At 41.0% G+C, this 12,681-nt stretch overlaps 1 protein-coding gene and 1 long non-coding RNA gene across 6 annotated transcripts in view; one reads left to right on the top strand and one right to left on the bottom strand.

The window, feature by feature from the left end:
* Positions 1-2,425: 2,425 nt before the first annotated feature.
* Positions 2,426-3,376, top strand: LOC105806276. The gene is made up of 2 exons (XR_001137251.1): positions 2,426-2,531; positions 3,033-3,376. It is a non-coding gene; the product is annotated as an uncharacterized LOC105806276 (long non-coding RNA).
* LRP8 (low density lipoprotein receptor-related protein 8, apolipoprotein e receptor) overlaps positions 2,969-12,681 on the bottom strand; it is an 80,715-nt gene continuing 71,002 nt past the window's right edge. For 2 of the 5 annotated variants that reach the window (XM_012639351.1, XM_012639354.1), the window contains 3 exons: positions 11,141-11,313; positions 9,924-10,100; positions 2,969-7,609 (listed from right to left, as the gene is read on the bottom strand). In XM_012639351.1, coding sequence (XP_012494805.1) covers positions 7,571-7,609; positions 9,924-10,100; positions 11,141-11,313 — 389 coding nt within the window. In that variant the 3' untranslated portion in view covers positions 2,969-7,570. The remainder of the gene's footprint in view (positions 7,610-9,923; positions 10,101-11,140; positions 11,314-12,681) is intronic. The other 3 variants (XM_012639352.1, XM_012639355.1, XM_012639353.1) reach the window with 2 other exon arrangements.

Genomic DNA, 12,681 nt, shown 5'->3' with positions numbered 1-12,681 from the left:
ATTTCTATAGGAATGTAGCATTTCTGTGTGATACCATGTCAAATCAAAATGACTTGAATATTTCTTTGCAAGGTAAAACTAAGTCTATATATGATATGTGGCAAAAAATCCAAGTATTTTGAAAAAAAGCTATCTTTTTTTGAAAACAATTCTTCAAAAGGAAATTTCGGATGAGTATTTTCCCCAGTTAGCAAAGGTCACTGATAAGCAGGAAGATATATGCAAATCATTTGAAGAATACCCAGTTGTTATAGACCTATTAATTGGAGAATACAATGAAAGATTCACTGACTTTGAGAATTATGACATCACACTCAAATTAGCATTTCAGCCTCACCTAGCTGATATCACCAAGGCACCTAAAGAATTACAGATGGAATTGATTACGTTCTCAGTAGATGACATTTTAAAGTCATTGTTTGATGCTAATAAAGATCCAATTGAAATATGGAAAAATGCAGTAGAATACCCATGACAACATGCCTGAAAAATGCTTTCTTGCTTTTCAACCACTTATTGCTGTGAATCTACATTCGCCTACCTAACCCAAATCAAGATACCCATCTAGAGGATGAACTGAAATTGCAGACCTCCATGCTGCAACCAAATATTCAAATGCTTTCCAACAGAAAGCAGATACAACAAAGTCATTAAGAGGTCAGTTAACTTTAAAATTAACAAATAGGTTTCATTTTTTGAAATTATTAAGTACATAGTAGTTAGATTCTTACAAAATAATGTACATTTTAAAGTATATCTAATTGAAATTTGTTGAATGCAGCCTTATTTGATTACAGCTAAATTAATGTGGACTTCCAACATGAGCAAGTTCCCCACCCCTGCACTAATCTATATTCTAACCACAGTTCTGGACCCTCTCTCTGGAACATTTCCTTCAAGAAGACTTCCCTTAGGCTCATAGACTGGATTAGGAGCCACCCCATGTGCTTCCAGTGTTCTGCACTTCCCCTATTGGTAATCTTATCCCTACATTGTAATTGCTTGTATGCTCCTTAGTTGCCTCCTCTGCAAGCTCTATAAAGATATGTCTTGCTCACCATTGTAGCTCCCACCATGACACATCCTAGTGTCGTGAATTATGCTGAGTTCAGGCACTGCACACAGACCACGCTCTACCATGTTGTCTCATACCCAAAAACCTGGATTTACTTTCCAGCCTGATTGGAATCAGTCCTTTAAATTTCTTGGCACTTTTGTTATTTGGCACATCTGCAGATGCCCAGATTCACCGGTTACATTATAATTTTTATAATTTTACTCTTGGAAAAAAGCCTTGTGGCAGTCTCCTGGTAACACCTATATTTTCCTTTTGAAGTATTGCATGAAGTTCTGTTAAGTTGAAGGCTAATTCATGCTGCCAGTCAGTTATGGCTGTCCTTGAAAGAGGCAGTTGTTTGTACTTTGAAACGTTATCAGGCTCTAAGCATCCTACAACTTTGACAATGCATTCTTTTTTTTTTTTTGAGACAGAGTCTCACTGTCGCCCTGGGTAGAGTGCAGTGGCAGCGTCGTTGTAGCTTACTGCGCCTCAAACTCCTCGACTCAAGTGGTCCTCCTGTCTCATTCTCCCAAGTAGCTGGGACTACAGGCGCACACCACAACACCCGGCTATAATTTTTATAAGAATGAGGGATGGGTCTCACTCTTGTTCAGGGTGGTCTTGAAATCCTGAGCTCAAGCAATCCTCCTGTCTTGGCCTCCCAGAGTGCTAAGATTACAGGCGTGAGCCACCACACCTGGCCTATTCTTTGGTATTTTAAATACGTTCATTTTAAAAATGAAATAAAAATATAAAAGATGAACAAAAATGTATTCATAAAAATAAAAGGATTTGTTCTGTAAAATTTGGATTCAGTTGAAAGGCAGCACTTAAGGACCTAGAAGGCCACATGTGGCCTTAAGGCCGCAGGTTCCCCACCCCTAGATTAGTGAGTGATGAGGTTGGAGAAGGGGCAGAAGCCAAATCACAAAGGACCTTACAAGCCACCTTAAAGAGTTGGGCAAACCCCAAAATATTGGGTTTTAATGCCAGTTGAAGGGCTTTAAACAGGAAAGTGGAAAGAGGTGGTGGTGACATCACTTATTGCACTTTAGAAAGATCACTTTGGCTGCAGTGTTGTAGGTTGGATTGGAAAATGGAAAGACTAGAAGTATGATATTTGAATAAGTAGTTGTTAAAATAATCTAAGATGGTGTTAATCCAAGATGATGATCACCTGTACTCAGGTAGTGGCAATGGTGATAGAAAAGTAGATGGATTTGAGATGGAATACCATATTTTAAGGGGTGGGCAAATGAGACTAAGATGTGGCCAGAGAGGTAGGAGAAAAACCAGGAGTATGATATCAGGGAATCCAAAATAAGAGTATGCCAAGAAAGGAGTGGCCAACAGCATTAAATACTGTTTCTGGGTCAAGGAAGATAAGGTCTGAGAGTGTTTACAAGTTTTATAACCAAGGAAGTCCTGGATGACCTTGGTAATCGCAACCCCAATGGCATGGGAGTGAGTGGCAGGGCAGAGGTATTGGGATACAAGTAAGCAAAAATTTTTATGGAAGCCCAGAGGTGAATTACCTAACCCAGACTGAGAGAATAGGGAAGGCTTCCTGGAGGAGGCATTACCCAAGTGGAGTACTCAAGGATTAACAGGAGTTAGCCAGGTAGAGGCAGAGAAGGAAAATTTAGGCAGAGAATGCTATTAATACATGTGCAATTGCTCTTTGGGAGTACTAAAAATAACTGTGACTCTGGGCAGTTACTTCACCCATTTCCTCATCTATAAAACGGGAATGGATAATATAGATAGTATTTCTCTCATAGGATTGTTGACAAAGCTTAAGATAATTTATGTAGAATATCTGGCACACATTAGGGACTCAATTAGTGATAATTCACTCTCTCCCTCATTAAAGCATCACAATGAAACAATACTTAATGATTTTAAAATATGAATTTAATCTCTCTCTAGAAACAGTGCACTGATTTTACAAATGTCCACATTTGGTTTTCAGTTTACCAATATGATGTCAGTACAGCTAGTGAGATGCAACACATCACCTTCAGCCCCTTTGCCTCTGGAAGAGAAACCAGACTGCAAAGGCACCGAGTACAGAAGCTAACGGAACTCGAATGACAAGACAAGAAGAGTAGAACCAGTTAGTGTGACACAACATTCTAACATGCCTGACTGTTACATCAAATACAGTAATCTGGGGGCGGGTGGGGTGAAGACAAACAAGGAAAATCCATTTGGGTACAATGTGATGGAGTTTGCAAACCAGTACTTTACCCCCAAATTAACAACAGTTTGTATAGAACAAAGTGCTACTTTAAAAGTACACGGTTTGTACAGGTATTTGTTTTCTCTTGTAGTTTTTATAAAAAAGTATCAAAACCTTGTCTTTAAATATATATTTATATAGGTGGCTTTTTAAAAGTTACTTTTTATAGCACAAAGTGTTTGTAAATGCAGAGGGTTTCTGCTGATTCTTGACTGTGCACATGGTGCATAGCCTGAATGAACAGAGCTTCCTGATTTTTTATACTAACTAAAAATTTGAAGCCATAACTCCTCCATCTTCTAAATTCTCCCTATTCTGAAACACCCAATACCCTAAAAATACAGTGAGAAGGCTCTGATACTCTATCTTCATGCATTTATGGAAAAGGAAATCATTTACTCTGAAACTTTTAATGCTAACTCATTTATATTCTGTGAGGTGACGAGTGCACGGCTGGAGTACGGGTGGAGAGGCTCGCATTCCTGTGCCCTCCCCATTCCCACCAGCACCTGCCTGGACGGTGATTTGGATCCCCGCTCCAGACTCCACGTCTTCCAGATTTCCAGTTTTCTTTCTCACAGTTGAGAAAATCTAAGAGGCTATTGACAACACGGAATGTTTCTGTGAAAATCCCACTGCCTTTATATGAGTTTTCATTGACCATATCAAAAATCTTTGACGCAGTCAACATTTCCCTTTGGTCACTGCAAAGCTTGAGGCTGAATGTCATGTCTGCAAAGTGCTGGCACACACATCCTGATCAATTTTCCATGATACGCTTAGTGCCTTGTATGCAGTAAGTGACCAAGAAATGCTTGCTTAATTGAATCGGAAATTAAATGTAAGTATTTTATAAAGTGCTTACATTGAACCTGTCTTCCCATCTAGCCTCATTTCTTGCTATATGCCCATCGAGCCTTTTGTTCCTGCTACCATGGACTATGCGCAGGTCCTTAAATCCCTATGCTGTTTCATGCTTCTGTGTCTTAGCTCAGTGTTTCTTCTGCCTGAAGCAGCTTGGACTCCCTTCTTAATTTTTAAGACTTAGCTTAAGGTCACTTCTCCTGTGATGACCCTATTCCTCATCTCCTCAAATAGAATGACCCCTCTTCTCCTTTGTGCCCTAACTATACTCTGAATAGAATCTATTCCTTTTTATTTCCACTTATATCTTCCTCTACTGCTACTGTGAGCTCTATAAAGACAGAAAAAGTGATTGACCTTTACATCTGCAATGCCTGGCACCCAGTGAATGGGTTTAGTGAATGAATATACTACAATCACATAGAGAAAACTGCAAGGATCAATAGTACTTATTGCCATAAATTTCAATCTGATCTCATTCTCTTTTTGCCATTGAGGTTACAGGTTACTTCAATCTGTTTTATAAATAATCATGCTATCTAGAGTAAATAAAGTTTCAGTTTTCCCTGTTTCTGGAAGGCCACTTCAGCCAGTGCCTTTATAATGCCACTGGAAAGATAGGCCATAGGATAGGTAGTAAGTTGAATACAATGTCCAGGCAGCTCCAAGTAGTCTCCTAGAGAAGGTAAGGGAGGGACAGGACTGGGACTGGCTTCTTTTAAATAAAGAAAATATTGTCTGATACATTTTCTGCCCTCTTGGCATTATCTCTAAGCTTCCTTCCGGCTCTATAGTCCAATGACTCTATGACTTGTTATGGGCTTAGATACATATGTGTAGGGGGTAAAAGGCAACAGAAATATAGCTCAAAACAAGGCTCAAAAGCCTCCAAGAATAAGGGGAAGGTGGATCTGACTCCTCAGATTTCATTTTATTTTGTGCCATCCAACACGTGTTTCACAATTTGTTTCTTGTAGGTTGCTCCCATAGCTGCCTCTTTCAAACTGCAGTTGAAGTATATTCAGGACACATGGATATTTCTGAGAAAGCTGTGGATTTCATCATCATTTTGAGATCTCAGGCTATATGTCCAGACCCCATTCATTGTTTTTCTCTGTGAAGGTCAGGATCTGACTGAAAGTTTAGAAAATATGCATTAGCCACTGTTATCATTTAATTCCCTGGGAAATTCAATTTCTTCGGAGAAAGGTTACAGAAAAAGTCACTTGTGTTGTGTAAATTTCAATGTTTTTCACTGTCAACATTTTTCTTCAGTCAAAAATAATTTTACTTTCCATTCTTGAAAGAATAGTAGTAAATGATTAAGCTCCACAGGAGTTGGCTGCCTGTTCTTAAAATTCTGTTTAGTATTGGTCATTCTAGGTCAACAGCGTTTACCCTCACAATGAATGTGTCAGGACTATCGACACATGCATATCGTGAGAAAATTGTTGGCTTATGCAAAACACAGTGCCCAAGCTCTGAACACAGTTTTTTTCTTAGAGGTTAGGAGACCATGAGTGACATAAAGGTCCTGGGAACAGGATGTTAGAACTCCAGATCGTATGCCCAGAAATTGAAAGAGTATCAAGCTGGTGAGACATACAAGCTTCATTGAGTTGGGGCATTTGGAGAATGAGGGTGGGGAGCATTTTTGTGTCAAGTTCCAGGTATGTTAAAGTTAGATACATGTCTTCTGCTCCTACTTAAGCCAAACACTTTCGTGTCATACCTGTCCCTGGTTGCCTAGTGGGAGTGAAATAGCAAAGCAGCAAGAGTTAAGAATATGCCACACTTTGGATAAGAAAGCCATTGGGGATTAAATTCCTTCTGGGACTGTAGGATTATGCTTCCAATGGTAGACCCCCACATTTTCCCCATCTCCCCAAAGCCCAGGAAAAGCAAAGAAGGTGTCCATAATAAAAAAATCTATACATATACCCAGAGTTTTTCCTTTTATTTACAAAGTAGTAAACCAAATTCCTGTGCGAACATATATATCCAATATTACTATAGTGCGTATGCCATTTCCCCCCTCAAATATGACTTCAGGTTTGGCTAGTTTTTCTGATTTAAGCGAAAAATTAGTTTCATCTACATGAATGTATGATGGTAAGAAACCTATTTATTACTTTAAAATGTTTTCCTGACCTAAAGGAAATGGTAGAGAGTAAGGGGAAGGGAAAAATAAGAGATGTAATAAAATCTACTCCACCATCCTTAGCCTCATCCACAGCATGTCTCAGAGGTTCAGTGCCTGGGCCAGTCTCTATAGTAAATTTGGGCCATTCTGGAAACATCTCCACTTAGCTCTGTAAGTAAGGATGGCACCCTTCTAGGTATTTCAGAGGAAACTTCCTGAATTTAACCCAAATGTCCTGAAAGAAATCGAAGAAGTTACTCGAAGAGCTGAACTTTAAGACAAAGAGTAGCTGAGGTTTAGGCCTGTTCTGTCTCGAGCTTCTGAGAACTCTGGCACTGTGTAATGTCTGTACACTAACCTTAGCCACAGCCAAGAAAGCCCAGGTGGAAGTCACAGCAGCCATGGCTTTTCCTGACCTATTGGAGTCTCAGGAACAACCAGAGGTGGAAAGATCTGCCTCTTCCTCTACATGTTTGCACAAACCACGGTATGTTTTCTGAGTCTAATTTCGTAAGTCGTCTCTGAAAACTATGGATACCCCTCTTGTGGACTGCTTTAAAATAAATTTATCTTTACGTATTTGAACAATAGCCATAGGTGTGCCTCTTCTCTATAGATTTTTCTCTGTCACACACATACACATAGAAACACACAGTCATGTACACACACACAGTCTGCATGGTGGGCCAATCATACAAAAAATAAATACTCTCACTTCTCTAAATTACTTATAGAACTAATCTTATTTTTGAAATATGTTAATAAATAATCTAAATGGTGGAGGGAGTTGAAGTGGTTTTTCTTTTTTCACTTATGTTGATGGATAGCCACAAAGCATAATCATCTTATTTACAAAAAACAAAACCCCTAAACCTAAAAACAGCCCCCCCAAATCAAACATCCTCTGTAAATATAGTTTCTACATGATGAGTAAGGTACTGTACCATCGGCCCCCATTTGGTTATGTACATCATGTTAGTCACTCAGCAGTAGCCGTTCCATGAATTCCTCATGGGTAGTGCAACCAGTTAAAAAGTGTATAAAACATTATACATATAAAAACTCTCACATCCTTTGGATGTTTGCAGTTCATCATAACTTTGTGGTTACCTTTCTGCAACATAAATTAAAATAAAAATTTACACACACACACACTCACACAGACCCATATATAAAAACCCATTCATCCAGTCATTCACCATCCAGAGAGTGTAGTGCGTGGGACTGAATTCCATGAGGCACGAAGCGGGTGGTCCCATCCTCAGGGTAGTCCATCATCTTCAAGGCTTAATGCCACTCGCTGGGGAGACAGACCAAAGAAATCATCATTAGATCCGTAAAAACTACTGTTTATTGAATATCAACAAAGTACCAGACATACTATTACTTTATAGGTATTAGCTCACATAATCTTCAAACTATCCCAAGAGACACGATTTATCATATTTATTTCACAGATGAGAAAACTGAAACTCAATGAGCTTAAGTACTGTTTGTTCTGGATCACATAGCAAGTGGCTGAACTAAAGTTTGATCCCAGGTCTGTGTGAATACAGAGCTGTAGCTTTTTCATCATTCTGTTCTCTCTTGGTAAAGGAGAGCTGCAGAGATCTGAACCGTCTCAATCCTCCCTTACAGGATTTTAGGTTTGGTCAACTTCAGTGGGTTAGCTTTGGCAAATGTCAGATCCCAGTCTATTAGCTACTTGTCTTTAGCATGCTAATCACAATTAGGAAGGTATTAATAATATGCTGTGCCTTTCCCAACTGATTAAACAGAACTGGAGGGCAATGCAGGTCAATTACATTCAATCCTTCTCTCCCTCACCCCTACTTCCCAGTCATTAGATGCTAGCCTCCCCTCTGCCATAAACACTGGCCATTAGATGGTGAGCCCACCAATCCCTGAGCTAGTCTATTCCCTTGTGGACAGTAGACTTAAATTCTTTCCTGTATTAATGTGAGATTTGTTTCCTTCTATCTTCTGATGTCCCCTGATTCTATCTCTTAGACTCAGAGAGTTCTGTATAGGACAACCCTTGAAATTTAAAGATGGTGTTTGAATTCCCTTCCTTTCATTCTAAGTATTTTCTTCTCCAGGATACACATCTAACTTTCCCCGACTGGTCCTGATATAATCTTGTTTGCCACTCTTTCATTTCCTGGACACTGTCCTTTGGACGGACCCTAGTTTCAGTATCTTTCTTATAGCTATGTGAATTTGTGCTAGCCACTTCACTCCTCTGAGCCTTAGTTTCATCATCTGTCAAATGGGAATAATAATTGGACCTACCTCATAGGGTTGCTGGGAAATCAAATGAGCTAAAGCATGTAGAGTGTTTAATAAAATACCTAATACCACATAGAGTCCAGAGTATTCTACATCAACCTAACCAGCATAAGATAGAACCAGATTTTATCTTCCATCTTTGGACATTCTACATAGGATAAAAAGTAACTCCACTGCCTTTCAAGTCATCTTTGGGTTATTTGTGATTTTTTATGATTGCCCTGGCCATGGTCCACTAGCATAGATATTTGAGACTACATTACTCTAGTCCAACCACCTTCCCACTCTCCCCAGGACAGATCTCTGGACCAAAGATAGGCCTCAGCAGTGATGGTAGAGTTACCTGAGAAACGGACAGAGGAGAGAACAGGTTGTTGAGAATACTGATTCCCAGAGCTGCAAGCCTACTTACCCCATGATATAATGGAAGGGGCATGGCTTTTGTGTACATATAGATTAGAGTTTCAATTCTAGTTCTGCCACTTCCTGGCTATGACCTTAGGCAATTTCTATGAGCCTCAGTTTCCTCATCTGCAAAATGGGCTAATAATATCACCTTGATAAGGTTATTATGAAGATTAAATGAGAAAATGTATGTAAAACACTCAGAAACGTGTCCAGTACATAATAGGTGCTCACTAAAGGTTGATTTCCTCATTCTATTACTCTATTTCTCTGTAACTGGCAGGTGCTTATTACTTGGTCCTTAGACTCAACAGGAGTAACTCCCCCTGAGTCATTTCCTTCTCTGGAAATAATGCCAGTTTACATGTGCAGAGTGCTTTGTAATTCACAAAGTGCTCTCACATGTGCTATCTCACTTGGAATTTATTAGCTTAGGAAGCAGACAGCATGGGGGTTATTATTCTCATTTTAAAATGAAAGTGAGCAGAGAAGTGACTAAGATCACAAGGCTATGGAATGGTGGAACTGGAAGTCATCTTCTTACTCCAAGTTCAATGCTTCTTCCACTATGGCCCCCTGATCTTAAAAAATTAGTTAAGGAACTATGTCCTTAAACTGGCCGAGGTTAAGGATCCTCAAGGCCGTCTGCTAACCCCCCTCACTTGCTCAACTTCATTTCCCAAGTCTCCCCTTCATGAACAATTCACTCGAGCAGCAGTTCTGTCTTCCCTGCCCCAAACACCAGCACTTTCTTTCACATGCCATTTCCTTGGTCTGTGACTAACCCACGTCTCTGCCCCAACACCCAGCTTACAACTCGCAGCCTTCCAGAACCAGAAAGCCTTCTAGGATTGGCTGCACCTGCCTGGGTTCACGCCCTCGCTCACCAGCCCCTCAGACTTAGAGTGGCACTGCCCTACCTTGCACTTGACGACAGGCAGCTCGGAAAGAGGGTTCTTCGGGAGTTGGTGCAGCTGTGACCTTGGTTCCCCCGGCAAGACAAAAAGCTCCTTGAGGGCAGGGGCTGGGTCTTCCAGTTCTCTGGTCTCCCCAAGACAGGGCTCTGCCCACAGTGGGCGATCAAAGCTGCTGATTGCCTGACAGGGGAATGGACTGGATGACCTCTGAGGTCACACTCAGCCCCCTGACTCTGCTGTACAACAATGACACCTGCTGCAGCCACTTCATGGTCCTTGCTCCCCAACAAGCCATGTTCTGTTGTGCCTCTAGGCCTCTGTACATGCATCTGTCTGGAATGCCATTTCCCTCCTCCTCTGCCTAGAACACTGTTATTAATCCTTGCAAGGGCACAGTTCACATGTTACCTTCTCTGTGAGGCACTCCTTGCCTGACCCCCCCAGAACTAATAGCTCCCTCGTAGATGTGTCCATAGCAGTTGTTCAACAAATGTTTGTTGGGAGTGAGCTATGCTGTGCTAGGTACCAGGAAAACAGATTAATCAGACGATTCTGCCCTCAAGGATTTCACAGTCTAGTGGGGAGGCCACTAAATAAAAGAGAAGTGGACTATAGTGTGACAAGGGCTGTGATGGAGAGAGGTCCAGGGGACCGTGGAAGAACAAAGCCAGGGAAAGCTTCCCAGAAGAGGGGACTCCTGAGCGTCCACCACACCACTCAGCACACAGTTATACAACCGTTACATTAGTGTCTCTAACTCCCCCACCAGCTCCTTGGGAGCAAGTACATTCTTTACTTACTTTTGAACACTTGGTATCTAATGTGGTGCTTGGCACATAACTGGCATACAGTGTTGAAGTGAATACATTTGAATTAAATGGCTGCAGTTACCCTTCCTGGCCAAAGGTTCTGAAAACTAACTCGGCAGAAAGAAAGACATTTGGCTTGTTTACTACCAGGAAGAGCCTCTAGGCACAGGGTGGTCCTGATAGCCTTTACCCCAACCACCTGCCCAGCATTTCTGTGTTCCCCAGGGGCTACAACAGTGCCTGGTACATGGTAGGTTCTTGATAAATGAGGAAGGAAGGAAGGAAGGGAGGTAGTGAAGAAAGGAAGGAGGGAAGGCAGGCAGGAAGGAAAGAAGGAAGGAAGAGAGGGAGGGAAGAATGACAGGAGGGAAGGACAGGAAGGTAGCAATTCTCCCAGCCAGAAAAACTTACTGCAGGATAGACATGGCCAATCTGAGCAGTCCTCCCTATATGGAGCTCATCTTCATCTTCTTCTTCTGTTGTTTTCCTGTATACTGGGTTGTCAAAATTCATGCTCTTGGTGTTCTTCCGCTTCCAGTTTCTCCAGATCAGGTAGCCACTCATGCATAGCAGGGCTATTACCGCTGGAGGAAGGGACACATGACGCTGGACCTCCAGCAGGCTCCACCCCATTGCCCAGACATCAGTGCATAACTTGCCGCCACTCCAACTTCGCTGCCCCTTGCGCCTCAGGTTCTGTTTCAGTGTGTTCTTTTTTTGCTGCTTAGAAGCCCTTCTCTCATCCCTTCTTTCCATGATAACTACTCATCCTTCAAGATCCAGCTGAAATGTGGAGTCTTCCCCAACTGCTCTAGGCAGAGCCAGCTGCTCTCTCACGGGTGCTCCCAGACCACAGTACCTTACCCTCAACTAGACTGAGCCCTTTGAGGGCAGGGACTGTGTCTCTTTTATCTCTTTATGCTCAGTAATGTGCTGAATGAATGAATGAGTGAATTTCTTTACCATGCCTTTACCCTAATGCTGCTATTTTCTTGGATTTCTCTAAGAAAACCATTCTCTCCCAAAATTGGAGAGTGGGATGGGGTGGGGTGGGATGGGATGTTTCTTTCCAAAGGTAGGACTCCACCAGAAGGGGAACATGTCTAGAAGGGGACACAGCAGGGCAACACTGGCTCTGAGTTAGAAAAAATGAATAAATGGATGAATAAATGAATCAGTAAAGGAGGAAGCTCTCTCTAACAGAGCTGGGTAAAAATGGGGCAAGCAGCTTTGTAAGGTATTAATGGTAAGCAATCACTCTGAGCATTCGAGTGGAGGCTGGAGGATCACCTGCTTAGGATGCTATGGGGGCATTTCTGTTTTAGTAAGATTACAATAATTGATACCCATTAAAAATAGGAGCAAGGCAAGGATACCTGTTATCACTGCTGTTTACTGTCCTGGAGATCTTACTATACAGTAAGACCAGAAAAAAATTTAAAGGTATAAATATAGAAAGGAAGACATCAAACTGCTATTATTAACAGCTATTTGTATGTTTAGAAAATCTTAGAGAAGTAACAAGCTATTAAAATTAGAAATAATTTTAGTTAATCAAGAATCAACATAAAAGATCAATACTATTTTTTTAATCAGCAAGAACTAATTAGAAAATGTAATGGAATAAGAACACATTCATGATAGTCTGACAGAAACTATAAAATACCTGAGATAAACTAACAGGAAACAGGCAAATCTTATATGATCTATAAAATTCCACTGAAGGACATAAAAAAGACTGAAATAAATAGAGAGATATGTCACGTTCCTGGATGGGAAGCTTTAATATGGTAAAAATGTAAATTCTCTCCACATAAATTTATACATCCACCAGCCTGAGCAAGAGCGAGACCCCGTCTCTACTAAAAAAAAAAAAATAGAAAGAAATTAGCTGGACAACTAAAAATATATAGAAAAAATTAGCCGGGCATGGTGGCGCATGCCTGTAGTCC

This window comes from Propithecus coquereli, unplaced genomic scaffold (genome assembly GCF_000956105.1).
Source record: "Propithecus coquereli isolate 6110/MARCELLA unplaced genomic scaffold, Pcoq_1.0 Scaffold14, whole genome shotgun sequence".
NCBI classification, from domain to species: Eukaryota; Metazoa; Chordata; class Mammalia; order Primates; family Indriidae; genus Propithecus; species Propithecus coquereli.
The sequence above is the reverse complement of the archived record's forward strand: the minus strand, read 5'-3'. Positions and strand labels throughout refer to the sequence as shown.